Source organism: Pieris rapae, chromosome 10 (assembly GCF_905147795.1).
Source record: "Pieris rapae chromosome 10, ilPieRapa1.1, whole genome shotgun sequence".
In the NCBI taxonomy this organism is placed as follows: Eukaryota; Metazoa; Arthropoda; class Insecta; order Lepidoptera; family Pieridae; genus Pieris; species Pieris rapae.
In genome coordinates, this window is record NC_059518.1 from 5,968,720 (window position 1) to 5,996,262 (window position 27,543).

At 32.0% G+C, this 27,543-nt stretch overlaps 5 protein-coding genes across 10 annotated transcripts; 2 read left to right on the forward strand and 3 right to left on the reverse strand.

Annotated features, from left to right (window-relative positions):
- The first annotated feature begins 168 nt into the window (after positions 1-168).
- Positions 169-5,699, forward strand: LOC110991270 (reticulocalbin-2). Of its 2 annotated transcripts, none has more exons than XM_022256583.2 (7): positions 169-596; positions 751-898; positions 1,005-1,155; positions 2,970-3,050; positions 3,235-3,355; positions 4,199-4,322; positions 4,476-5,699. In XM_022256583.2, exons 1-7 carry the CDS (start codon positions 404-406, stop codon positions 4,636-4,638), a joined length of 981 nt encoding a protein of 326 aa, XP_022112275.2. In that variant the 5' UTR covers positions 169-403; the 3' UTR covers positions 4,639-5,699. The 2 variants fall into 2 exon arrangements, with proteins under 2 accessions (XP_022112275.2, XP_022112276.2); XM_022256584.2 differs by having other exon boundaries at positions 170-596; positions 2,973-3,050.
- LOC110991271 (ras-related protein Rab-5B) lies at positions 5,508-17,244 on the reverse strand. Of its 4 annotated transcripts, none has more exons than XM_045629752.1 (8): positions 17,033-17,244; positions 15,052-15,093; positions 14,405-14,652; positions 13,386-13,458; positions 9,423-9,639; positions 8,871-8,983; positions 7,987-8,029; positions 5,508-7,215 (listed from the first exon to the last, which is right to left on the reverse strand). In XM_045629752.1, the coding sequence occupies exons 2-6, from the start codon at positions 15,076-15,078 to the stop codon at positions 8,880-8,882; spliced, it is 669 nt and encodes a 222-aa protein (XP_045485708.1). In that variant the 5' UTR covers positions 15,079-15,093; positions 17,033-17,244; the 3' UTR covers positions 5,508-7,215; positions 7,987-8,029; positions 8,871-8,879. The 4 variants fall into 4 exon arrangements, with proteins under 4 accessions (XP_045485708.1, XP_045485707.1, XP_045485709.1 ...); XM_045629751.1 differs by lacking the exon at positions 17,033-17,244 and adding an exon at positions 16,522-16,560; XM_045629753.1 differs by lacking the exon at positions 15,052-15,093 and having other exon boundaries at positions 17,033-17,243.
- Positions 17,245-17,977: 733 nt separating this feature from the next.
- Positions 17,978-19,552, forward strand: LOC110991269 (anaphase-promoting complex subunit 13). Its single transcript, XM_045629761.1, has 2 exons — positions 17,978-18,782; positions 19,365-19,552. Exon 1 carries the CDS (start codon positions 18,305-18,307, stop codon positions 18,515-18,517), a length of 213 nt encoding a protein of 70 aa, XP_045485717.1. The 5' UTR covers positions 17,978-18,304; the 3' UTR covers positions 18,518-18,782; positions 19,365-19,552.
- Positions 18,582-19,718, reverse strand: LOC123689487. 2 transcript variants are annotated; one of them, XM_045629760.1, is made up of 3 exons: positions 19,466-19,718; positions 18,921-19,162; positions 18,582-18,750 (listed from the first exon to the last, which is right to left on the reverse strand). In XM_045629760.1, exons 1-3 carry the CDS (start codon positions 19,518-19,520, stop codon positions 18,595-18,597), a joined length of 453 nt encoding a protein of 150 aa, XP_045485716.1. In that variant the 5' UTR covers positions 19,521-19,718; the 3' UTR covers positions 18,582-18,594. The 2 variants fall into 2 exon arrangements, with proteins under 2 accessions (XP_045485716.1, XP_045485715.1); XM_045629759.1 differs by having other exon boundaries at positions 19,223-19,686.
- LOC110991267 (pre-mRNA-splicing factor CWC22 homolog) lies at positions 19,718-23,810 on the reverse strand. The gene is made up of 5 exons (XM_022256577.2): positions 22,655-23,810; positions 21,896-22,550; positions 21,575-21,713; positions 21,252-21,357; positions 19,718-20,905 (listed from the first exon to the last, which is right to left on the reverse strand). Exons 1-5 carry the CDS (start codon positions 23,661-23,663, stop codon positions 19,788-19,790), a joined length of 3,027 nt encoding a protein of 1,008 aa, XP_022112269.2. The 5' UTR covers positions 23,664-23,810; the 3' UTR covers positions 19,718-19,787.
- Between the last annotated feature and the right edge of the window lie 3,733 nt (positions 23,811-27,543).

A 27,543-nucleotide genomic window follows, 5' to 3' on the forward strand; every position in this document is an offset into this window, starting at 1 on the left:
TATTTAAATATGTCTGCATATATAAGATCTCGGGGTAATTCACAGTTTCTTTGAATCTTCCCTTATATTTCTTAACCTTTTTTAGACTGTATGTACTCGATCTATGACTACAAGACACAAGTGTATATCGTTATGTCATATGTCAACACACTGGATAGTTTTAATTATTCTATTACTATGGAGGTTTTGACAACTGACAACATCTTATTCTGAAAATAAGAAATAAGAATCAAAATATCTGAATCTAAAATTTTAAACAAAACAAGTGGCGTTTTTGTTGGCTATAAATGAAACAAAACCCAGCAATTGATTACATATGAAGTAAAAAGGATGATGTTTCAACAGTAACCTAATAAGCACAAGTGCCTTTTAATTTAAAGAAACACTGATTTTATTAACAAAAATGTATTATCAATACTACGTTTCTTTTGTATTACTGTTAACGCCTAATATTTTATTCTGCACGTCGGCTGCTGTTCACAGCCATAGCTTAGATGATCCAGAGCGAGAATCTGACGGCGCGTATCGGCCACGAGATTCTGAGCACTTTAATGATATGGGACACAATGTTGAATTCGACCATGAAGCCATTCTAGGTACCTAGTGTTTATAGTTAATATACACTCGAGCTAACTCAGTTGTGCAATCCTAAGTTGATAAGAAGCACATTTGCGTTTGCTATGTCTATAAAACTGAGTTTATTGTTTCTTATACCTACAATGCTTGTTGTAACTTATTATTATTCAATAGGCAGCGTAAAAGAGGCAGAAGAGTTTGATAAACTCAGTCCGGAAGAGTCAAAGAGGCGCCTTGGTCTGATGCTGCCGAAGATGGACCTTAATGGCGATAAGTTCATTGATCGCGATGAACTTAAGAAGTGGATTTTAAACTCATTTATGTAAGATGGTTACTGCAATATAATAGAATTTGGGCAAAAATCCAATCAAATTTTACAATATTTCTAAGTGTAAGTAAAATATAAAACATTGGTCTGATTATTTCAGTAATCTTGCCAGAGAGGAAGCTGAGGAAAGACTAACAGAAGCAGATGAAGATGGTGATGGCGTGGTGACATGGTCAGAGTACCTTAGAGACTCTTTCGGGGTTGATACTGAGGAAGAACTTAATCCAGAAGATACGGGAGACACTGGCATGGTAACATTTGATTAGTAGTGTAACTAGTTTGAGAAAACATGCGAGTGATATATATCTATTACTTACAAAAACTTTTCTTAAAAAGCCATGTGTGTGCCATACCTACAGTTAAAGCGGAAATAAAATAGTACGCCCAGAAGTACAAGACTAGGCTGGAAAACCATCCTAACCACCTAGCTGTTCAACTCACCCTACCCGAGTGTATAAGCCGTCTCAAAAGACGAAGAACCCTTGAGCTCGGCAACATTGTCTGAGCTAATATTATTATGGTAGATATTCCTATTGAGGAATGTCTCCACCCGTCAGTCTTCCTACAACTCATCTGCTCATAGTCAGAAGACTGATTGCACGATGCGCTCTAGAAAAAAAAAAAAAAAAAAAAAAGCCATGTGTATAGGTCAATTATATAAAAGCCAAGTTTTGGATATCTTCCAATACAAGAAAAATATATATCTTCCAATAATAATAAATAAATCCAAGTAGATTTTTAATGCAAATTCCTAGCCCTACCTTCTGATTATAGTAGGGGGCCCAAGTGGGGATTCCCAGATTTTGTACAAATTTGGCAGATTAATATACAGAGGAATACACTATATATATAACTCTATCAAATGAGCCCCATATATCTGGCCATCCATGGTTCATCATTGATAAACAATCAGATTTGTAAAAAAATAAGCAGAAATTCTTGAGCGCGTCAGATTAAAGGTCAACATATTAACTACGAAAGGTAACGTTACCGTATCGCCGTCAGTTTCGCCTTCAACCAGGCGTGAACCTAACGTATGTACGTAACAAAAGCTTATCGGTAGCTCTTGTATGTCAACTCGGCTACGGGTAGGCAACCCCGCGTTTACGGGTTTCGGCAGGAATCTAGCGGGAGGGGACAGGGGCATGAGTAATACGTAGGTAACGCTGAAAATACTTAGAATTGGTCAGTAAGAACCATCGCTTATGAAAACTTTTTTAATTTCAATTTTACAAGTCTTTGTTAACCTAATGTAGTATATTGCATGTTTAATTACTTTAAATTATTTTTTTATATTATTATATAATCAATACAAGTTTATGAACAATATACACACACATTTTGTTATTTTCTGAGGTTATTTTAATTAATTAAGTTCTATGATTTAAAAAATATTTTTTTTATAGGTAATCGTCAGATTATGAAATCACGTCTAGGACATAAAGATGAACCACACATTCTATTAATGACCGCGAGTTTGCGGCACATCCAAATCGTCAGATTATAAGAGAGCTTTTTTTAAGGTTCACATAAAAATCTGACACGCTCAATTAAATTATTTTTTTCTCATATTCGACCTTTACGTACGATTATCCCCACTATGAAAACAATCAGATTAAAATACATACATTATTAAAAACACGCGGGACATGGATGCTATCAATATCTGACGCAAACAAAATCTGTCAATATATCATATATTGGAGATATATGATATATTGACAGATTTTTTTACATTTTTGAAACTATAGCAAACCAATGAATGAAATTATATAAAAATATTATTATTATCTAAGCATCGCAACTCAATAGGTCTCTATGACGCTCGAGTAAATCCCTATTTTGGATCGTCCCCTACTATTAGGCCAATGTTTTGATTAGTATCTTAAAATTAACTTTTTTAATTATTATAATATTTACTATACTTTTTTAATTATTATATATTATAATATTTTTAATTAACTTAATAAATTCTATGAAACTGTAAAAATTATTGTTGTTGGTGTGTATTTGTATTGTTATGACTATATAACTTATATAACATAATATAATATTTATTTTTAAGCAGTTGGTGCGTGATGAGAAGATAATGTGGAAGACAGCAGATAGGAATGGAGATGGAAAGTTGGATATAGCTGAATTTGAGGTAAATAAGTATTAAATTAATACTTTTGTAGAGTCTTGATTCATATTATAATAGTCCATCCAGAGTAATAAATAATAGGTTGCATATCTTAATCAAGTTACATTTTAAGTAAAATAGCTGTGTACATTATAGTTCACCAAATCCATTTTACTTTTTTTAATAATAAGACATTTAAATATAACAGGTATTTACAAACCCAGAGGAACACCCAGTGATGCACCCTCATCTAGTTTCTCAGGCTCTAAAGGAGAAAGACTCAAATGGCGATGGAATGCTTGACTTCCATGAGTATATTGGAGAGAGAGGTTTGTAAGCCACAGATACTTTTTAATATTGTTACATTAATATTTATCTTTATTTAGTTGCCAATTGTACCGCACTATGTTCCCAGAAATTAGCAAACAATTAAATATTAGTCCATTATCGTGAATTTTTTTCTTTAGTATAACTAAATTAAACATTTATTTTAAGCCATCTTAATGGAAATGTATTCTATACCCATATTTTTAGAATTCGGTAGAATTCTGACAGCTATCATTTTTTTTACATGTCAGAGATGGCATACCTTTTTACCGGGAACATTTTTCAATTTCAATACCAGTCGGATGAATGGTGCACTTAATAAAATGGATGAATATTGAATATATCCATTTTATTAAGTGCGGTGCTCCACAGTGAAAGTGGTTTCACAATGGTCATAATTACGACCCTTATCACCACAAACGCACAATAAAAACGCACATAAAATAAAATAATAAAAGGTAATTCGATATATTGTTCGTGATATTTCAATATTTGTTATTTTTGTATGAGGTCACTTAAGTAAATATTTAGATTTAGCTTTTTGTAGGTAAAACATAAAAATGCGTCGCCTTTAATTTTTTATTGCGGTCAAATTGTCTCTTTAGATGAGAGGTGTTTTTAGTAGAATTAAAAATCAGGGTATAGTAAGGTTCTGAGAACTTAACACAGAGGGTATTTGTTTAGTTAATAGAAATAGAATTAAGAACCCAATCTTAAACTTGTTTTGATATGCCTGCTTCATATTTTTTCATATCTCAGTAGTAATGAAGAATGTTACTGTTTTATCAAAAAAAAAAAAAAATAGAAAACTAAATAAATTATTTAACTGAGCAGTATGGTTACAGCTCAACACCAAGATAAGGAATGGGTGATAACAGAACGGGACAAGTATGACCATGAGCTGGACTTAAATGGAGATGGCTTACTCGATGAACATGAAATACATCGCTGGATGATACCAGATAACAAGTAATATAAGTTCTGGCTTATTATACATATATCTTTATGTAAATTATTTTCAAATTAATTAATATTTTGTATATTAAATGTTCAATATGTTGATTCAAATAAAAATTAGTAAGCATTTTAAGAAATCTTCTGATAAATAATTTTTTTTTATAGTGAAATAGCCGAGGAGGAAGTGTCACATTTGTTTGCGTCCTCTGATGATGACCACGATGAACTTCTGTCATTCGAGGAGATACTTCAGCATCACCATGTTTTTGTTGGTAGTGAGGCTACAGACTTTGGAAACGATATAGATCGATTTGACGATGAATTATAAGGAAAGGAATTTAGAAAATATCATTTGTTTAGTGCTTATTTATGTGTTTAACAATTTTTAATACCTTTTTTTGGCCAAATATTACATTTATGTAAGCTAAATTAAAATTTTATTGTTTGACACATTTTTAAGTAAACCTTAAGAGAGCTTTTAATGTGTGTGAAATTCTTGTCTACAAAATGTAAATTTATTTATTAAAACTATTTACATGCGATTTTGCTGAAACATATAATTTGGCTATATGTACTTTAGATTTAATACCATGCTTTTAAAAGTTCTGATACGCACAAGTACTTAGTGGGTTTTAATTGTATGATTTATCTGTTTACTTAACCATAATGTTCAAAGAAACTAGTCAAAGTTACAAATAGCAAGTAAAAATGAAGTAGTAATCATACAATATTTCATACATATATTTGAAACTTACATATATATTTGAAAAACTAATGTCAATCTCAATGGTAACCGGTTGAATCCAGTTTTTAAATTTCAAATACAGAATCATCTTTCAGTTTTTACCCGTCAATACGAATTTGTTTTGCCTTATGTGGCAAAAGCAGCAGAGTTATATATCATATGCAACCAAATTATAAAGCATTTTTATTTATACCAAGCTTGAATTAGCTAATAATTATTTTTAACAATGAAAATAATTTGACACGTGACTATGTTACTGTTAGAATTAAAAAAAAGTTGTAATACGGCCATTTTCTAATAAGCTCTCCTAAAACTGTGCCATTTGATTTAACATGTAGTAAGTAACTACAAATTAGGATAATTGAATTATTATTTTAGAATTATAAATAGTTTATAATAATATTTTAACACACTAATATTATACTTAATGTATTTGAAATAAAACACAAAAATCATTTACAATATTTTTTTATTCAATATAATAATCTTAATAAATCCAAAATATTTACACAATACAAAAACATACTATATGACCTTCCATCTCCGCTTGTTTTAATTTCATTACACGAATGTTCTGATAACATCTACATATAACTATAAAGGATCATACCGCATCCTGTTTTAAGTTTTATGGTCCTTTTAAACCAAAAGATTATTTTAGTGTCAGTTATATTTTAGTTGATTATTTTCATTTAGACATTTTTAAACAGGAGACGGTCTGATTACTACTAAGTATTGCACATTTTGTGGTATGATGTCTAATTTTTGAATTTAATGAATAATGTTAATATTTTTTCGAAACAAATATATATAAAACACAAGACATAACACCAAAAAATGATTTAGAATCCTAAAAGCACTTCATTCTTGAATGAAATTACATTTGTAATGTAAGGCTTAGTATAAAATTGATTTTAATAGTTCTGCCCTCTAGGTAGAAATGCATTGCTTTTATTTTTTTATACGGAGTTGTCTATTATTATCGAGCATAAATAGATATACATATATATAAAAAAAGACCTTAATTGACAGATAATAAATAAGCGCCATTGCTACATACATGTGCAATAATTATTAAAATTCAATTATGTTACAATCACTATTTAGTTTTCATATTTTACAGATGAAAATTCATTCCTTATTCTAAGGTTACGAAAATTATCAGTATACGAAGAAAAAAGGATAGAGCATAGACAACCCAGACTTCTACAAAGGAGTATGAAATCTTTTTAATGCACTTTTATTATTTTGGGTCTGTCAACATGACTCTTGTCAGTTCTGTTGTTTATATGTAAACTTTACATTTTTGGGCTCTATTTTTTTACTTTATTTGAAAAATAATGCTAACAAACAGAATTAAGGTTATATTCATTCTGATTATTTCCAAATTATACATCAAGAAATGATTCTTTACATTTCACAACAGAATTGACCTTGTCTACAGCTACACCCCTTTGGAATGCGATAGTAAAATACAGCTAGAACTGCCACATAGTACAAATACCCTTATAACAAAATTATACATATGTTACTGTTCACTGAATATTAGAGTTTAAACTAACAAAGGCGTTCTAATTTCATCTATATTAACTAAAGGTGATCTCTAGTCGCGGTACGGCAAACAAATGATAACGATAATCAGTCCATTGAATACGGCACTAAGGAAGGAATTAAAATAGCTTTCTTTACAAATTCAAAACACTGTAGCATCTAAGTATAACAGCTATCTCTATTGTGATGTCATAAGCGAAAAAAAGCACCAGTCGCATTCAATGGATGACAATCGACGGGTAATATACAGTAATCCTACCAATTCGTTAACATATCTGTAAATGATTGACGCTATTCTAGACCGGCGATGTTTAACAACGGTAAATCTGATAACAGGTTAAAATTTGAATTATAGGGCAATACTAGAATACATAATAAAAAGCCAATCAACAGAGATGGTGGTTGTCAAATACGCCAGTCTGAGAATGGCGAGGTATATACACTTTGCCGGGTAACGTTGAAGCGTTTTTGCGAGAAATAAGTTTGGATATATTATGCACTGATAAGAGCTTTTTATAATTTTTAATTATGCTCAGTCCGCTACCAAACAAAGTGTAAATAACAATAATGATAAGGTGTTTCGTGTACTCAGCCTAACGAAGCCTTGACCTGAACAAATAGAAAATTCATATAAACAAAAGAATAAACGAAGGTTTACATTACAGTGACCAAAAGGTATTTATGGCTTGGTTTGTCTTTGTATTGTTGGTACTTCCTTATTTTGTATAGTGTAATTTATTTAATAAGATGGAAATTCAGGAATTCCTTATAAAAAATCCTCTTGCTTTCTGCCTTCTACAGGACTTCCTACCGTAAATTTAAACCAGTCCAGAGAGATATCGGAATAATAACTTTATTATCCTTAAATTATATAAAGGACACAAGCAGAAATCTTATGTTTAATTAATGTTTTTACAAAACAATATTGTAACGAAACGAAATAAATTTAAGATGCATTTTCGTTAATGTTAAGTGTAGACTGACTGACTAAGCTTTTCAGAAAAAATACATTTTACTGGTTCAAAACAGGCTTAATAGCATTATAATAATTGCATGCGTTTTCGTCCATTAAATAAATTTGTGTTGAAAGTATTAAATATGTGTAAAATAACATCACATAATCATTTTGATTCTTTATTAGTAATTAGTTGAAATTAAAAGTAATGTAAAGGATTTAGATTAAATTATCTAAATGTAAACTACAAAATGTAATAAAATATCGAAAGTTTAAAAATGTAAAGACAATTATTGTAAATAAAAAAATTGAAGACTGTAGCGCATCAAACATCTGAATGCAACTTTTATAAAAACAAAAATTTAAATGGGTAAAGCTTTGCTGTCCTCCTATATAGTGTATACATGTGTTTGTGTGTGTCATACCTCATCCGCGCGCCGCATCGCGCCACATTCCCACACTCTGCTTCTGAAATTATATAACAAACATTGTACAAACAAGGAATAGCTTCAAGCATTCTAGCCTGATTATTCGACATAGAATATAATTTAAAATAAACAAATTATAATATATGCGTTTATAGAATGGTTACTCATTTTTATCAAAGGTCGACAATGCATACGTTAACTAAACAAGTGTCAAGTTTTAATACCTCTTAATATCTATCAAATATCTAATCGACTAATGGCCCCTAAAAATTTTATTGAACATTCGGTTTGCGAGGTAATTTCAAATATGAAATAAAAATTCATTTAAGTGGTATAAAATAGCTGCTATAGTTACGCGGAGGAATTTTACATATTTACATATAATTAAAGACCTAACTAATGGTTTGTAATAATAATAATATTTCTTAACTTTTCCGTGATACTGTGTACTTAAAATTATAAGAAACTGCATTAGCATCTGTATTGTTCACGCCGAGGCCTTTGACACAGTACGTTTTTTTTTTTTTTTTTTTACTTGGGGAAATGCATTGCGCATACCCTTCCGCGGCGCGACTGCTTGGTGCAGAAGGATTATGTGGGACTCGCAATTGTGCATACCCACTAAAACCCCAAGGTGCCACCAACAATCGCCTTATGCGGGATGCGGTAACAGCAGAGCCTTATCCGCTTCCCAACACGCGATGCGGCGGTTGCGTCCGCCTCTTCCCGCCCATTGTTGGTTTGTGAGGATGCTTGACACAGCAAGCATCTTTCACAGACCGGGCCGTACGCATTTACAAATAGCTAGGGGAGATCGGGTCCAGTACTTGCAGGGATGGGTCATCATCCCTTCTTGACGTTGACTTAACGTGGGTACATACCGGGCGGTATCACTTGCAGCAGGTGGAAGTCCGCGGCTGGTCGCCGTCTGCGAGACGCCGCGCGCCGCCCGCCGCGCCGCCGCCGCCGCTCTCACTCTTTGGTAACTTGTTCGCTAAAAAGGCACCATGTCCAAATATAAGCCATTTAAATTATACATTACTTACGCATATCAACTGAATTTAAACAATAACTTCTACAATATTCCAATAAAAACAAAAAAACTTGTTTATTAAATCAATGAATGACGCTCAGAACACCAGATTTGTTTTAAGATATAACATTGTATGACAATGGTATTAGTGTAAGTACGCGTATTTTATTTTTACGTATTTTAACGCTTCTATAAACATATGAAATTGATAACATATTATATCAGGAATAACTAAGCACTTTTGTAAAATAACATTAAAGTTCGATCATCTTAGAATTTCATACAAAGAAATATTTATTATACCTACCTGATTTTTTTTTAAACTTTTGTGCATATTTTTTTTATTTTATGTCGTATAAAATAGGTAAGTAGGCAATAAAATTGTCTACTTAGGACTCACCAATGGCTAGGAAGATATCGTTAACGTTCATTGCCGTCTTGGCGCTGGTCTCCATGAAGAGCAGACCGTTCTCATCGGCGTAGGCCTGTGCCTCGTCAAATTCCACCATACGTTTGGCTGCCATGTCGCTCTTGTTACCCGCGAGTGCGATTACGATTGATGGTGACGCCTGCCTCTGCAGTTCTTTCACCCAGTTCTTGGCTCGGCCGAACGTGTCCTGAAAGATATATAGTACATAATTGATTAAAAGACGGTTCAGAAATATTCATATGCAGTTATCGCAGTTCCCTTTTGTGTGAAAAAGGTATGTGAAACAGTTATCATCTAAAAATAAACGAGATGAGAGTAAATATTTTATTATACACAAAGAAATTGCGCAGCGCATTCTTTACAAACAATTATTACCCTACACTACCCGTTGGAATATCAATGAACGATAACGCTATCAAAGGTCTGGGAAATAGTCTGGTCATTGAACGAAAATGATTTTAGTGCCCCACATTGTAAGGGACATGATAAAGTAGTAAATTATATTTGCGAATTCCTTATGTATTATTTATTAAATATAGATACGTAAAAACAACAACAATAATGCATGTATAATATCAGTGCAACATATTGTCAGAATAAACACTCGGATTATACAGACCAAATCGGTTTTCTAAGAATACTTTCTTACCTAATACTTTTTGTGTTGGCTGACTCATCTAACAGTTCATACTCACCATACAGTGCAAGTTGGCAATATGACGTAAACAGCAATCAATATCTATACATTACGCCCTTGAACTCGAAGACTTATGCGTGTAATACGATTGACGGCTCACGCACACGTCAAATACTATTTTCTCTACTCTCTTTACATAATTAAAGAATAATTCCATCTGAATCTAGTTAGTTACCTGATCACAAAGAATCATTTCCATACTTTGTTTTACATATCAATAAGATAATGATAACAAACTTTATTGTTTTGGGATCTCCCATCACAGGCATTATTTTTGCTTAAAAGACACGACAACTGATCAGTCACCGGTAACTTTTTATGTATTTTTGGTTAAAGAAATAAAATTATTATTTGATTCTGTAAACGATACATTGCAAGTGGACCGTACGAAAACGTAAACAACTTCCAAGCCACTGCCCTTCTACTGCATTGTCCAAGCGAAATTAGGGCAGTGAATAACAACCTACATTCCGTTACCAATAGACAATTATAACGAGAATATGCGGTACATTAAAGGCCCAGTTAAACCTCGTCTCATAGGGTGTCTCACACCCTTTAATAGATTTGAAATGAAATATAACTGATATTGGTCGGTGGATCGTGACGACCTTGAAATAAGACTTTTTTAACTTGAAGATGAATGCGTGTTTTTATTTAATAGTCGTATACATTTATTTTCATTCATATTTAACAGTCCATTCTATAATTTTTTCCACCACTACAAGTTCAAGTAGATATTTAAAAAGAATTAGCTTTACCCGTTACAAATTCGCAAACCGTTATTTTTATATTTCAATTAATTTGGAATAGCGGAATGCCGCGTCTTTTACGGTTAGACATAACGTAGTATAATATTGAAACGAACATGTCGCGATAGTTTGCTGAAATTATAGGACATAATTACTTCTGTTCATTTAAATGATATACATAGATAAGAACATCACGTGCGCACGCATCTCCTGATAAGGGGATTTAATATTGTTAAGAACTAGAATTAACAGCACCTTGTCAGTTGCTACTAAATGTGTTATGTATTGAATTGTCATACGTGATACCATTTCAAAGCAAATTAAATAACGTTTTGTGCGAAGGCTCTGTCGTCTAACTTGTATTAGTAAAATACATATATTTTCATATAAGATTATGAAATTGTTTTGCTTAATAAAACACAATACATAAGTCCTCTAAATACAAGGCTATCAGTAACAATTGAATGCAGTTTAAGGCGCAAATTAGGAATTCTGCGTTCGTGACAATGCGATGTGCTTCGACCGTGACCAATTATCGTTGGAATCCTTGATTAATTTGTTATCACTTAGCACAAGACTGGCTTAATAAATAATGTAAGATGCCGTAACAAAAATAATAACGAAGGTATTAAATGTTTTACGGCGAAAATAATCGTATTAGGCGTATTTATGTATATATATCTGTGGTCATAGATCAGAAAATGATAAGTATATTTTTGCTCAGCATAACTTAATATACATATTAATAAGTTATCGAGTTTTTAATATTTTAATAGTGCCTTCAAAATTAACATAATTTTAATGCTTGTCCTGTAAAGAAATGAAATTGCATTTATTATATTCTGACCTATGGCCACATAAATTAATATAAAAAATACACTTGGATTTATAGCAAACAAATTTCAATTAGCTTTAGTATCAAAAGTAAGAAATTGTTTTTTTCCAATTTGTTTAATTCACAATTATTCAGTCATATTTTCGGTAGTCTATTTCTTATCGAACGTATATTAAGCCTCTTACTTTTGCTTCAATATTAAGATAAATATAGGTCATTTAAATACGCCTGTAACGTTTTAGTATTTAGGCGCCTAACAGTCTAAATTTATAGCTGGATTAATTCTTCGTTCAAACCCTTCGTTCTTTAAGACAATAAATAACAAAACGCTAAATAGGCGCTTGAACGCAGTAAATTAACTATACAAATAATGTTTAGGAAATAATATAATATTAACACGCCCCGAAATTAGGTTAAATATTATAATAGTTAGTTAACGATTTTCCACGAAATAATAATGTTTCAAGGTGATCACAAATACCTGGTACGAAACCAAAAACGTGTCTATTTATGTGTTTTGATATATTAATAATATTGCAAGTATATATATATATAAATACTTCCTAATAAAAGCCCAAGCTTCCTACCCTTATTTTTCTATGTATACCATAATTTTATTAATTGAATTCTAATAAATCGTTGAAAATTTAACAATAATAGTAAAAATAAGTACATAAAATGTAAAACATTTCTTACATAAAATAACTTTTATGTAAAAAATATTATACATTTTAAGTTATTTTTATCTTGTATCTGAAACATCTCTAGTGTTCTACTTCTTTTTAATTTCATGTATCCTTAGTAAATCTCAATAATGTGTCTGGGCTTTTGAAAAATGCCTTGTCACGTATATGTATTCACATCTCGGGGAAAAAGTGGCTGTCATCAATAATTATTGTAGTTTCTAGGAAAATGTACTGTACATCAGTACCATAGTCTAGTTTTTATTAATCACAGTTGATTAACTGGTTTTGTATAGACAAAAAGTCGTCGTGTACGCACAGACTAAGACATATATACAAATAACGACATCTACAAATTAAAACACGTTCAAATAAACACACCTCATTTAGCCTCACAGCGGCAGGAGATACTGACTCGCGAAGAGTCGCCACAGTAGAGAATATGTTGTAATCTTGCAAAATACAGATTTTTTTGTAATTTGATTTGAGTTTGAGTGCTCGAGTCATTTGATTAAGATTATAGTATTAATAAAATATTTATATTATATACATATGTACATCTTCAGAAGTATATGTTATATTGATTATCGTATGTATCTTTGATATGTTATCTTCATATGCGAGTTTATTGACATAAAATTTATACTACAACAAAAAATATACATATTTACAGTTAAGCCATAAAAAAATATAAATCTAACAAACAAGTATTTATTGCACATAAGTATATACAGGCGATAGTTAAAATAAATACTTTTTTATTGAACTATGAAAAACATAAATATTATTTTATCTAATGTAGGAAGTATCAAATTTCAAAGTTAAATTTAATGTTATTATGTTTATGCAGAAAAATGGTTTATAAATGTAGAAATCTGTCTTTTCTCTATCCCATTAAAGATTAGAGGTATGAGTGGTTTGACCCCCAGCCAGCAAATGTTACTGAGATAAAAAGTAAGTTCTACGTACCTGATTAGTAATATCGTAAACTACGATAGCTGCCTGGGCTCCTCTGTAGTACATTGGGGCAAGACTATGATATCTGAAATAAGAAAATAATATTTACATACAATTTACTTGATGCGATTCTAAATGTTACGCTTACATAATAAACATTAATTGTTTTCTATATATAGTGAATATCGGATACATTTCTACAAAAACACGTGGACATAAAATCCTTAACTTACCGACATTTTAAATTCTTGTCCTTCAAAGTAAAATTTACACACTTTTTAATAGTTTATGCAGTGCAAGATTTTGTATAAAGTAATATTTTTAAAAGAATGTAAAAGACCTAACAATCATTGAACGTTTGTAAGCGGCATGTTTATTACATTCAAACAACTTTTACTGCGTACTATTCCAGTACACGATCATTATAAGTTATAGACATGACGTATGTTAAAAATTAATCCGTACTATAAAAAAGCAAAATTAAAAATTTTGAACCAAAGACCCAGACCACATTAAATATATGGATAATGTTTAATTATTCGTGTAATTATAATTAATTGTAACTTTTTGTATTTACTTGCTGCTTTGAAATGTAGATCATTGAGAGATTGTTTTACATAAAATCTATGCTACTGATCAAATAACAAATAAAATTCGACATCAGTATAATAATATTCTAAAGTCGTAGGCAAAAACTGCATACCGCGGTACCGAGAACAATAAACAATAATTATTTATTTACATTATAATAACAAGACAACATCATGAATTCATACAGAAAAAACACAATATGCATTTTATAATTAAGATTGTACCGTGTAAATTATATTTTTCCTTGATGGTTTTTAGTCTGACACTTTAGAGTATATATTATATAAAGGTTGTTTATATTGATCGTGTTAATTAAATTTTATTAAAAGAGGTTTTTTCACTCTCAAACCTATTAAAAACATATCATTTAGTACACTACATATTAGACCTGATATTTAAAAACCAGACAATAAGATAAAAACGATATCATAATATTATACCTCTCCTGCCCTGCCGTATCCCAAATCTCAAACTTAACAGTAGTGTCATCGAGACATAGGGTCTGCGTCAGGAAGGCGGCTCCAATGGTGCTCTCCTGGTACTCGTGGAACTGTCCCTTAACAAACCGGAGCACCAGGGATGATTTTCCCACTGCCGACTCCCCTAACAACACCAACTTAAACTGACAGACCTTCGTCTGCGGCGCGCCGTTTGGCCGCTGCGCACCGCTTCTGTTTGTTGCCATCGCCTATAATAATTAAAAAAATACGGTCCAATTTAAAATACGTACATTTAAATAAATGAAATCTCTGTAAAAGGATTAAAAAAGGGTAATATGTCGTACTGTGTTTACGAGATATACGCAAAAGAAGTCAAAACCACCCTCAACTGACCCCAAATTGTGCTTGACGTATACTAAATACTAATAAACTTTTCGAAATTAACTTAAATTGTAATTGATTAATGCCTTGTGGGTCTCACTTCAATTATGGTATATGTAGTGCTTTATACCACTTATTAGTGTATTGCAAATAATGTGAGTTGAAGGGTATTACTAAACAAGCAACATATAGAATAATCATCATATTACAAGCTTTTCTATGACGCTCTATACACCACAAACGCAAATTTACTTTTTAATAGATACCTCATCATTGCATCCGTTGGTATTCATGTCTCTTCTGTCGTGCTGGATTGAAAATACAAAACGTATATATGAATTATTAAGAAATTATTAGATTTCGATTCAATACGTAAGTTGAACAAACATATTCGTCAATAACGGCATGTAGGCTTCTTTTTATCCGAAAAGCTAAGAGGTTTCGATTAAGTAGATCGCGGTTATCAAAAATCAATTTTCAATAATAGCAGTTAGTTTCTCCTAAAGCTAAAATTTTACAACAAAACTAGAACTTAATTTTACCATACATATATTTCCAAAGAGTCCTTAGAGTATGAATTGATGCTTATATTAAATCTTACTACATAATCTAGCAAAAATATTTTGTAATTCAAACGAGGCTATTCGATTCCGTTACAGGGTGAAGGATAAATTAGCGAACGAGAAAACCTCGTTTCGCAATGAGAATATTCTTCAACGTGACGTAAGAATGTACGTAACGCGTGGACCGTGTGGGTTAGTTTTTATTGGATTAACTTCTTAGGCCTGCGTCGACAAATTTGTAAAGATTCCTTCGAACGTGTACTTGCCTTGTATTCATTATACACAATAAGAAACAAGAAAAATGTGTATAATATTCTCTTATCATCCATAAAAAATATGCATTGCTTTAGAAATATATATGTAGTTAAGTCTTACTCATATTTCTTATCATACTAGTACTTCAGCATTATAAATCACTATAGTTTTGTCTTTATTTTTACAAATTGTACTTATCATGACAGAAATGCACATTGTATACAGTTCTATTATGAAAAAATTTAGATATTATCTTGACACACAGAGTTCAATATAAAAATGTTACTTTTGATGACAATAATTTGGTGTATACCAAAAAATTAGGATACTGTTGACAGTAAATTATCTGAATTAGAGTAGTTATATTGAATATATTATTGAAAATTATCTTTAAATTTAAATCTAATAAGGTCTATTATTGTAAACAATTTATTTTTAAAATAGATCATAATACATATACAGATTATTATCAATTGTATAAATTAATTAATTTTGAAATGATTAGATACTTTTTTTAAATAGCCACATTTATTAAAATATATACTAAAACATTTTACAGCAACTATATAATGACATATAAAGCAAGGTATTTTGCATTATATTTTTTTAATACATTACCTATGAAAAATGATTCTAAACCTTAGAATAAATTTCTATTTGATTTTAAATAAAATTATCTCAGGACTTCTGTTACTTTATACTTTTGCTACATCATCATTTTTTATAAAAAATCTAAGTAAAATTTAATATAATTAGTATTCTGAAAAATGTGAAAACATCATTTGTATTTTCAAAACTTTTACATTATCCTTAAAAATTCTTATAACATCAGACTTCTTAATAAAAATTTACACAAAGGATGTTGTGATTCACATTTAAATTAAATATGTTTTATTTTAGTCCATTTTAACTACTCACAATACACCAGTGACACAAACACATAGATTAAAACCATTGACAAAATTATGATTACTTGATGATATAGGAAAATAGTTATGATGAAAAGTAGCGAAATCGGTAAACATTGTTGTTATCTTTGCGGCGTTATGTCGCCAAGATCACAAAGGATAATATATCATATTTAATCTGGAAGACAAAATAACCAATTATTTTGTCTAAGCCTTGAAGCCTCAGTAGATTATTTAACATTACGAATTTCTTTTGGCGATACCAAAAATACGTCTGGTTTTGATGACTAACCGTTGTAACTCCGTATCAATTCATTTCCATGGCTGAACAAACTGTGAATCGCCCCCTTGTCAGCAGGAGTGTAATACATCCCTTTTAGATAATTTGAACCATATCCTGACATCTAACTACTAAATGATAAGCTTTCATCATTCCAAACCAACAATAAACTGGTTTCTAGTAGACATTTATTCGATAAAATGACGCATTTACGTGTATTGAAAGGACGTGAAAGACGTACCCTCCCTGTTGTTAAATCACCGTGATGCACTTTCTGCTAGGCGACAAATCCTCACAAGGTCGCCGTGTTTCCGATAATTTCATTAATACACTCCTCTAAGAATTAAATCACTAGATACTGAAACTAGAAATTGTAGCACAAAAATGCAAAATGACCACGAACAAACATGGATGATGGAAGCGAGAGAGCGAGAAGACAATTAGTAAAACCTTGTCTATGTATTTTATTGTCTATACATTAAAGTTACAGATTATGGACACAGACGATGCAATAGTAAATACGGATGCGTTTAAAAGGCTTCCCGAATGACAAAAAAGAGAACCCTTTAGATGCATCACACGATTACAGCCACTTTATCACAAAATTATTCTGACTACACAGTAAAATTAGGTGAGTAATTTTATTCTGTAAACCGCTTTACGGTTTATGCAAAACTCCATTATATGGGGAATTGAAACTAATAAAAATGCGTGCGTGCGTATAAAGTTCACATGTCAGATGTGAAACTTGTTTGTAAATTTATTATTACTAGGGTTAAAGCCCCAATAGATGATCATGTACCAGTATATGATTACTCCTGGGGGTCTAGTCATATAGTTTTATCTCTATATTACTCTGTTTACACTGTATACGCGCTAGAGATTAAGGATGTAGACTATCATAATACATATTGTATAATATAAAAAGGCTTGGGGAGGTGCCCCACTTCTATTTAAGTAGTAAGACGAACTGACAATAATTATTTGATCAGTGGACTGTGGTGACGAATGACCTTATTAAATTCGCTTATAACTTTTTTTTTGTAACTGGGGCTCGAGACAAACTCGAAACGAAACGAAAAACGACCCACTAACGCCAAACGGCCAAAGTATGAATTTTTATGACGTCACGTGACAAAACGCGAGCAAAATAAGCAAATGTCATTTCCAGAAATTTCTTTAGCCGTTTATAGTCGACAGCGGACAGTCGTTACTCGTTAGCGTTGTTGGGTCACGAGTCACGACTGACGACTCACGCCTGCCTACAGCCTAGTGCCTACAGTGTACTCTCTAAAAGTGGTTTTCTTCTAAGGCTTTGAAAATTGAAAGTACTAATCAATGCACAACCCACATTGCACGACCACGAAGAAATAGTATAGTTATATACTATTTAATTATATGTCTTTAGTATGATCAAATTATAATAATTTGTTTGAAAATATTCCCTTATATTTATGTTAAAATTAGTGAATATCGATAGTTCTAAAATTTTAATTTGTTTTGAAATTAAACAATGGATAGCAAAGTGCGTCGGAATGGTCGTTTGATAGACATTGTTGATGAGGAGTGGCGTGCGGAGATTTTGCCACACGAAGATATACAGGTTCCATTAGATGAGCTACCAGACCCTGAGGCAGACAGTGCTGACTCCCACCTTACTCTCAAAGAACAAAGTCTCAGATGGCAAGAGAATTTTCCTGAGCCAGCTAATGTAGAGCAGAATTAGGCTTAAAATTTTAAATATAACTAAAATATAATTATTAAAATGCAATTAGACCTAAAATGGGAAGAAGAAAACAATATTTATTTTAATTTAAATGGCCACAATAATTTAAGGCGATAGCTACCAAATGTTAACAAATGTACTAAAGGTAAATTTTTCATATACATTGCATGGAAATGTGACAATATATCATAACATTCCTCTGGCTCAAATACTTCTTGGCCATCTGGTGAATCCTGAAAAAATGTTGTATGTTAAAATTTAGATAGTAAGTAATATACTATGTATAACCAAAATTATTTGTATGATAGTTTTATTTAAACAATAAACGTATCATTTATGTAAGGGCTTATTAAACTTGTATTAAACATTTAGGGACTACATCTTCTTACTAATACATACTTACCGTAATTGTATGCCTGATCATGATTTCTTTAAAGTACTGCCAGACTGCCATAGGTGAAATCCAGTAATACCACTTAAAATATATGTGTGTATATAAATACATAGTCATTAGACATGCAAGCTTATTTGGAGGAAATCCCCTGTGGGCTGCATAATCAATTGCTTCCGTAATCAAGCTTATTAGAAAGTTCTTTTCAGATAGGTGGTAGTTCGGCACCACATTCTTTTTTACTAAAAAGTCCCCTAAAATTATTAAATTTATTAGTAAAAAAAAGTATTATTTAAGAAATATTGAAACTGTACCTATTGCAGTTTTTAAGCATTCTCCTGTTGCACATGCAATAATTTCTATACAATCTTTTTCTGTAACCAATGTCCCAATCAATAGTTTTGGTCTAGCTTCATGCAGTGGTATTTTAAATGGTGGAGCTTTATTCTCTTTCAGAGAGTGTAAATAAGATGGTGCTGATATTTGAACTGTAAGCTTTGTTGCATCTGAAGATGATGGCAATGGAATTATTGGTGCAGATGCAACTTTAAGCTTACCAGACATGGATTCTGTGTCTACAACACTGGATTTAGAATGTAATACAGTCTCCATTTTGTAATACAATAAATGATTAAGTGACAGCAGTTCTTACTTTGAATAAAAATCAATAAACATTTATTAAGATTATCTTGCAATGTAGAAACTACATTGCAAATTGATCAGATAAAGTTGTCATTGTCTTGTCAAAATTCAATAAACACAAAGTTTGGATGATGGGCACAAAGTAGTCAGTAAAATAAAAGAAAAAATTACTTGCAGTAATTTATTACAGATGTATCTACACAAGCATACATTTTATATTAAAATTGATTAATCTATTCACCGTCTACTCTTTATTTCCCTTTTGTGTCTTGATTGTCTCTGGCTATCTCTTGACTTTCCTGTGTCATAATTGTCCCAATATCTTCCACTTTTGGGTTCACCATTTTCTTTTTCATGTGAATATTTATCTCTTCTATTTCTTGAATCAGAATCATGTTCAGGTGTTCTGCCACTCTTACTGTCATCTGAATCTCCCGTGGGTTTTGAATTATGTTTTTCATTACTAGAATCATCCTCTGAATCATCACTACTTTCTTTATTCTGATTCTGTTGGACATCCCTATTATGTTTGTAATGCTTTTTATAAGACTTATTTTTGTCTGTTTTACCCTTCTCTATGTGGAATCCTTTACCTGAAATGTCTTGATGGCTTTTTTCTGGTCTACTTGTATTGTGTGAACTGTTTTCATGGTGCCTTCCTTGATATTGACTGTCTTTTTTACTGTTGCTTTTTATATTACCAACATCAAATTCTCTTTGCTCATTATTGCTGTTGTTTCCAATGGATTTCTGGTCATTTCTTCTTTCATACTTATCTTTACTGCTGTTTAAGTTTTGCTCATTCTCACTTCTCTCAACAGATTCTTTATAATTGTCCCTATCTAAAGCTTTGTTACTTCTACTATTTTTATTTCTGCGTCTATATTTATCATCTTGATCATTACTAGTATCATTTCTTTTCTTTCTTATAGTGCTATTCCAATATGAATCATAAGTGGGGGTTTGTTCTTTTACTGCTTGTCCACTTTCATCTCTGTTCCTTACATCAAAATCATTCATTTCTTTTTTGTTTGCATATTCCTTTCTTTTTTGTTGTGTGTTTTTGCCTTTGCCCTTTGCCAAGGCATTCTTTCGTCTAATGTCAATATCATCACTACTTCTCTGTGTATCCTTAGTATGTTTCGAAACATCATTAGGCCTTGCAAATTCGCCTCGCTTTGATCTACCATGTCTGTCACTTTCTTCATCTCTTCCATATCTTTCAAAATAACCATCATGACCCCATCTTTCTCCTTTATTACTATTTTTGGCTGGATTATCTTTAGGAGATTTTGAAGAATTACCACCTTTTCCTTCAGTTTTATTTTTACCATTTCCTGTATCTTCTTCTGAATCTATCAATATAAAACATTAAGAATTAGTAAATATTTTTTTTAAATTATGAAATCATTCTAAAAAATATAGAAAATATACAATATTTCATTGCTATCACCAATGATATTTGCAAGTTGCTGCTGGAAATAACACCATGATACCATTGATTTAATCAAGATTTTTGTGTAAAAAATTGTGTTATGTAAATTAAAAAGTTCATAAGTTTTAAGACTAATTTATATGTACATTTAATCTCATCTTTGATAAATAAAATCTTCTTAATCCATAAGTTTGGATATTATATCTGGGATAACCATGTACTCCTGAGGCTACCTTAATATGCTTATGATAGTAAAAAAACTTTACCACTTGAGCTGGAATCACTAGAAGATGATGAAGATGATGAAGAGCTTGAACTGGAGTCAGAACTTGAGTCACTATTAACCTTGATTTCTGCTGGGACTGCTACATTCTAAAATATATGTAATATATACATCCATAATCATTTTTAATTATGTTGGATACATAGACAAAATCTAAGATAATACAGAAATTATTATTACCAGATCATATATTTTTTAATAAAAGTAGGGATTGTCAGTCCAAAATAGATGCGTTATTCTAAGATGTTACTTATTGGCTTATACTTTATTACAAAATGTAATATACAAGTAATACAAAAGTTTTACCTTGGGCATTTGCTTAAGATGTTCTCTTAAGTCATCTGTAAGACCTCCTAAACCAATAGAGGTAAAAAAGTTTATGGAAAATCTGGTATTCTTTGGATTGTCTCTAGGAAATATTCCTAAGAAAGCTTCCTGAAGTGTCCTGAAAAAGAAGTTAACATATATCTTACTGTATTTCATTGAAATTTGATATATTAAAAGCTGTCATACTGATGCAAATAACATTTAAAACAAACTACTAAAATATAATATAAAAAAATTAACAAATTAAATTGGTAATGCTTATTTATTTTTTTGCATATTGCAAGCAAGATCTGAACTTACTGATCTCTCAGCCGGTCATTAAGCTTCTTTAGCCCCATATACTCGGCAAGTTCTTGAAACAGAATTTTTATATAAATACGACTTGAACTTGTAGTATCTTCTTCATTAAGTTTCACACATTCTAACGCTTCCCAGCTAATTGAATCTGTGAATAGGAGATGAGCAAAAAACTTGCTAATATTTCTGAGACGATTGGTATCTAATCTGTGAGCTGTTGCATACGAATCTTTGAATATCTCTTCAAATGGGCCAATATATATTCTATTGATATTACAAAATCTTTGTGCTAGTAGACCATAAAATTTTTCATATGTTCTCTGTTCAGCACAACAGTCCAGAAACATATGACACAGTTCAATTTCTTGTCCAGGTTTAAGTTGCATTTTCATGAGTTTATGTGCACATTCCTCGAAGTCCAAACTTGAATTAATAGTTAAATAGATAGTGCGTCTAAGTGCAACAAGATTTGTTTCTGTATTGTCTATAATTGTAACTGGCTTTTGTTCATCTTCCTCGTCATCACTTTCATCGCTGCCAGATTCTGCTGACCCATCCTCTTCTTCACCAGATTCAGCATCCGAACCAAGAATTTCTTTACTCAATGTCTTATATTTCTGTTCATTGTCTTCATATTTCTCATCAAATTTAAAAACATCTGTAATGCAAAACTGAAATTAGTTAAACAGAGACAAACAAAATTGAGGTATGTAAAACACCTCTACCAAAATAATTTTATTTTTTTAATGATTTATGATATACTTAGGATATCCTGAGCATCTGTAGCTTCATCCAGCATTAATAGATGAGTAAATTGTTCTTCCTCAGGTACTAATTCTAGTTCTTCAATAACTGAGGGGTGATCCTTAAATCCATCTTTCCAAACTTGAAACATTACTTCTATCATGTACTGTACCCTTTTATCCAATTGACCTTCATGTAATATATTTCTTAACATCTCAAAAATAGCATTAACACCCTTAGATGAGACTTCCGTTAACTTCTGTCCACATTCCTTTAAAAATGCTATTGCAACTTCCACAGAATCATCAGACGGAGTCTCAACAAGAAGTGTTAAAAGCTCCAAAGCAAGAATTTCATGTGCAACCCTCTGATTAACAAGATGGGCTACAAAAGAAACTGATGATATGCATATTGCCTTGTCATTCCTTTTAAAGCCCCGTTTAAATTGTATTACTAATCTCTTTAGTAATAGTTCCCCAATGTTAGGAAATCGAGAATTTACAGCAGCAACGAGGGCTGCATACACATTAGTAAATGTTGGTGATGCAGCCTGAGCTTGAATAACTGAACGACACAACAAACCACGACCACGGACAATGTTTTCTTTAAGTAGTTCTTTGATAATTATACCAATATTGCCAACATTAATTTTGTTTATATGACCGTGAATAGATTTTTTCAGAGCTTCCCAAGCTAACCTCTGATAAGCAACAGAAGATTTATCTGTGATTTGAGCTTGCATCATCCTGAGACGTGCGGGTGGAATATAGGCACCTCCAGTCCTAGTATTCAGCATATCATCTGTTTTTGATTTTCTAGGAGGAGCTTCAATTTTATCCTCATTGCGTCTTTCATCTCTTTTTGGGGATCGTGAACGTCTTCTTTTGCGGCTGGCATCTCTTACAGAATCTCTACCATGATCACGGTGTCTCTCGGGGGATTTAGAACTATGTTTTCTAGATTTTCTTCCTTTGTAATACTCGTCTGATTTTTCCTTTCTACGTTTGCGCTCGTGGGAATCCTCCATTTTATGGAAACGGGATAAAAGTAACTTACGTAACGTTATTCACTACAACTAATCAATTAAAATACAAATCGATTATATAAAAGTTAAAACAATTATTATAGTATGAATAGAAAGAATTAAGAAATGTGTCTTCTTCATAAACAAACTAGGATGAAAGAAGCCATGTTTGAATGTCGATTTACCACAGATCAAAATATTACATGTGAAGTTGACAATGACAATAGATAATCCTAATTCAAGAAATTGTTATTGTTTTTTTCGCCATCCGATGATTACGTCTAAAGGGGCTCCTAGACCGGCCATTTTTTCACGAAAATATATTCACCAGGAAGGCTGATACCATCAGCCAGCATTTATGGCTAGACTATTCAATACTTGGCAATATTTTAGTATGGGTGGGATTTAAGCCAAATATTGTTTGTAACGATCGCTTTGCTATCGAAAATACTGCAATATTTCTAAGTTATATGATTGACGTCTCGCTTTACGGCCAAAGTGCGTCCCTTCATGCTACGTGAAGTTTGCCACGATTCGTTCGAGTAGATTGGCTATATTCGTTTGTGTTTGTTTCTGTTTATTACACGCAGAAATCAACTTGGCACTTGTGTAGAATGTTCTTCCCCTCCTACCACACCCCACGTTGTGCTCGTGTTGCTCATGACACGAAAGTTCGAACTACGATCAGTGAATTAAATACCACTGTTACGCATTCGCGTTAATTGTTAAAATATTGTTGGCCAGATGAGTGATTCTGTGATAGGCGATGTCAACGATGGCAGTACTTTTTTATTTTGTCATTTTATTAAAAAATTAAAAAACTAAAATTATATTTGTTTTATTAACCTATAGATATGGAACTGTTACCAATAATATTATGCCTACATTTATACCCGCTTATTGATAAACGTTGACATTACAAATAATTAATAGATACCTACTACCGCGAGTGTCGAGGGGCCTTAAGGTCACAGCACACAACAATAAAAATAAAAAAAATAATAAAAAAAAACTCGGAAAGGGATCGTCACCGCATCGCCGCCTCGCCGTCAACTTTTTATATTCTTCTTAAAGCCACAGCCAGCACTGGAATACTTGGAGTTGACATATCGAACGACGTTCAGTTTCGCGGTCACTTGGCGGGAAATGCTAAATTAGCCTCCAAAAAGCTAGGTGTGCTCAACAAGGCGAGACGGTAATTCACTCCGGGCCACCGCTTGTAACTATATAAAAAAAAAGTAATGCTACGTTACCATGGCCATCAAATCTATGATCACGCAAACAGGTAGGTATAACGAGGGATAATAGCTTCAACCACATCTCAATTAACGCGACAATAGGAGCAATCCATTATTTTAATAAAGTTAATTGATTTTACTTTTTATTAATAGAGGTAACGTGGGACGTTTTCAGTAAGTTAGAGTTTATTGATGTTGTTAATAATACTAGTATCATATCTAAGGCCTCAGATTTCTCTTCTTCTCTGTTTTTGTCAACTAGAGGACATTCCTTTTTTAGGCTATGGAACTCGGCATTCTTAAAACTAAGCAACAAGATCATAAGTATGTCGAGGTTTAGGAGGAGAGCGAGGTTTTAAGAATACTGTCTTTTTATATGTGGGATTAGTTGAATTATTACGAGATCCAGAATTCGCTGCGGAAAAACATGCGGGCGTTGGTATTTCCGGAATTGCACTTAATGTATCTGCGTGTGAAAGATTAACAGAAGGTTAATATTTATTGACTTCGTTTAATTTCTGACGGTCTCACAAACTCTGGACATGACTTATCTTCCCCTTCAATCAATCAATCAAAATATCTTTGTTTATATAGGTAAACGAGTTTACTTGTGAACGTCAAAAAAAATGTGAATTTACATTTACTACCAGTTCGCAAGTCATGGGCGTAGAGCGGGCAAGAAAATTCCCGCCACTCTTTTCAATCGCCAAGTTTTTAATACAAATTGTTTGTACTGGAGCATATCAATCCTATGAATTAGGATCATTTAAGCAGTATAAAAAGCTTAAATGATTAATTTACTTTTAACGAGTGCTTTGAATTTGTTTAGTGAGAAATCTCTAATTTCGCTTGGGAGTTTGTTGTAAAAACGAATACAAATTCCATATAAGGAGTGGTTTATCTCCTGAGCCTGGTTGGTCGTACACTCAAATCAGTTCTATTTCGCGTTTTAAACTGGTGAAAGTTACCGTTTCTTTTAAAATCGTTTAATTTTTTTTTTGTACATATAACAGGACTTCAAGAATATATTGGCCGGATAGTGTTATCATATTTAATTCATTAATCTTATTCCGTACCGACTCCCTCGGAGAAACACAACAAATAGCCCGCTCAACTTCACTTCACCCTTCGAGATTACACATTACACAGTACAGAGGATCTTCCTCTGACCAATCACATGACCAGTCACACCTGCATGTTGTCTTCCACAATTATAACTCTGGTATGACCATAACCGCAGCATATAAAACATTGTCCCGTAGAGCATAGCTCATGAAAATCCTTTTTGATAAAATTTTCCCAATTATGATTTTACATCTGATTCAGAGGGTTTCCAAAAAACTAAGTCATTCATTTTACCTAGCGATTCAAACGTCCTATTTTAAGTATTTTTTCGCAGCCTTTAGGTACGGAAACACTAATATGAACTTCCTCTGCACTCCAATCTACAGTCTACAGAATTCTTGATACGCTGAACGTCGGCTTTTAAATTATTCGTTCCCAAATGATTGCTGTTAAGAAAATTATTGACGTATTTATAATCGGTCTTTAGAGTCTTGAGAGATATTTGAATTTTTCGTGTAAAATGTCGATGGTTGAGAAGATGTGTTATGTGAATCATTATTATTTTGCGAGTGTGGAGATAACGTGGATTGAGATATAGGTTTAGAAGTAGGTAAGATTTAACATTAAAATTGTCTCACTGCGTGACAAATTCCATAAGCTTTTGCACTGACAGTATCACATCTAGAACCACTATCTTTCTTTTTCTTGATTTTTGTACACTGCCGACAAAGCCGCAATCAACGTGTTCGTATACGACTACCTTCACCTGTCTGAAATGATAACGAACAATCCGTATCCATTTTGCCAAATTCATCTTGTGAACCAACAGATACATTTGATCCCACAAACAGATTCAGACCATCATGGTGAACATCCCCACCACATAGCTCGTTCATACAATATTTACAGGTACATATAACAAATACTTACTGATAACACGATGACACTATACACAAATATGATATAAAGATATTTACATATAATACAAAAATGAAAACTACCAGCTTATAATTCGCGTTTTAACTAGTAAAATTAAATAAAAATTTGAACACCGTGAAATATATTATGTCTATCATGAATGAAGTTTCGCGCGCTTTTCTATGTCATACTGTCTAAGTCAGTGCTTAATAAGAGACTACATCTACTACTAGTACACTTTTTGATAGACGTAACTCACTTTTTGCTTTTTTTTTCACGCTTAACGAATTTGTAAGCGAATGATAATAATAGTTGACGCTTTGTCACGTGACTGTTTTTAGTTTTAGTAAAGTTATAAATTGGTTCAGCCTAAGTCAAAATTAAGAAAAAGATATTATGACATACGAGGGTAGTAGTTTGCGTTCTTTTTATTTTATTAACAGCTGTTTGACCTGATGTTTAAGTTCTCAATACCAGATTTGAATGAGAATATGGGCCTTAAGTTGATACTCAAATACACGGGCACTGAGTCTCGTTTTTGAATCTTGAACTTGGTTCTAATTTTGAATGCTTGTTTTATAAAAATAATCTTACTAGTTTTTCAGCCTTAGCTGCGTGACATTTAGTTCTTATGTCTAGTAGAATAACAATAAAACAAAAAA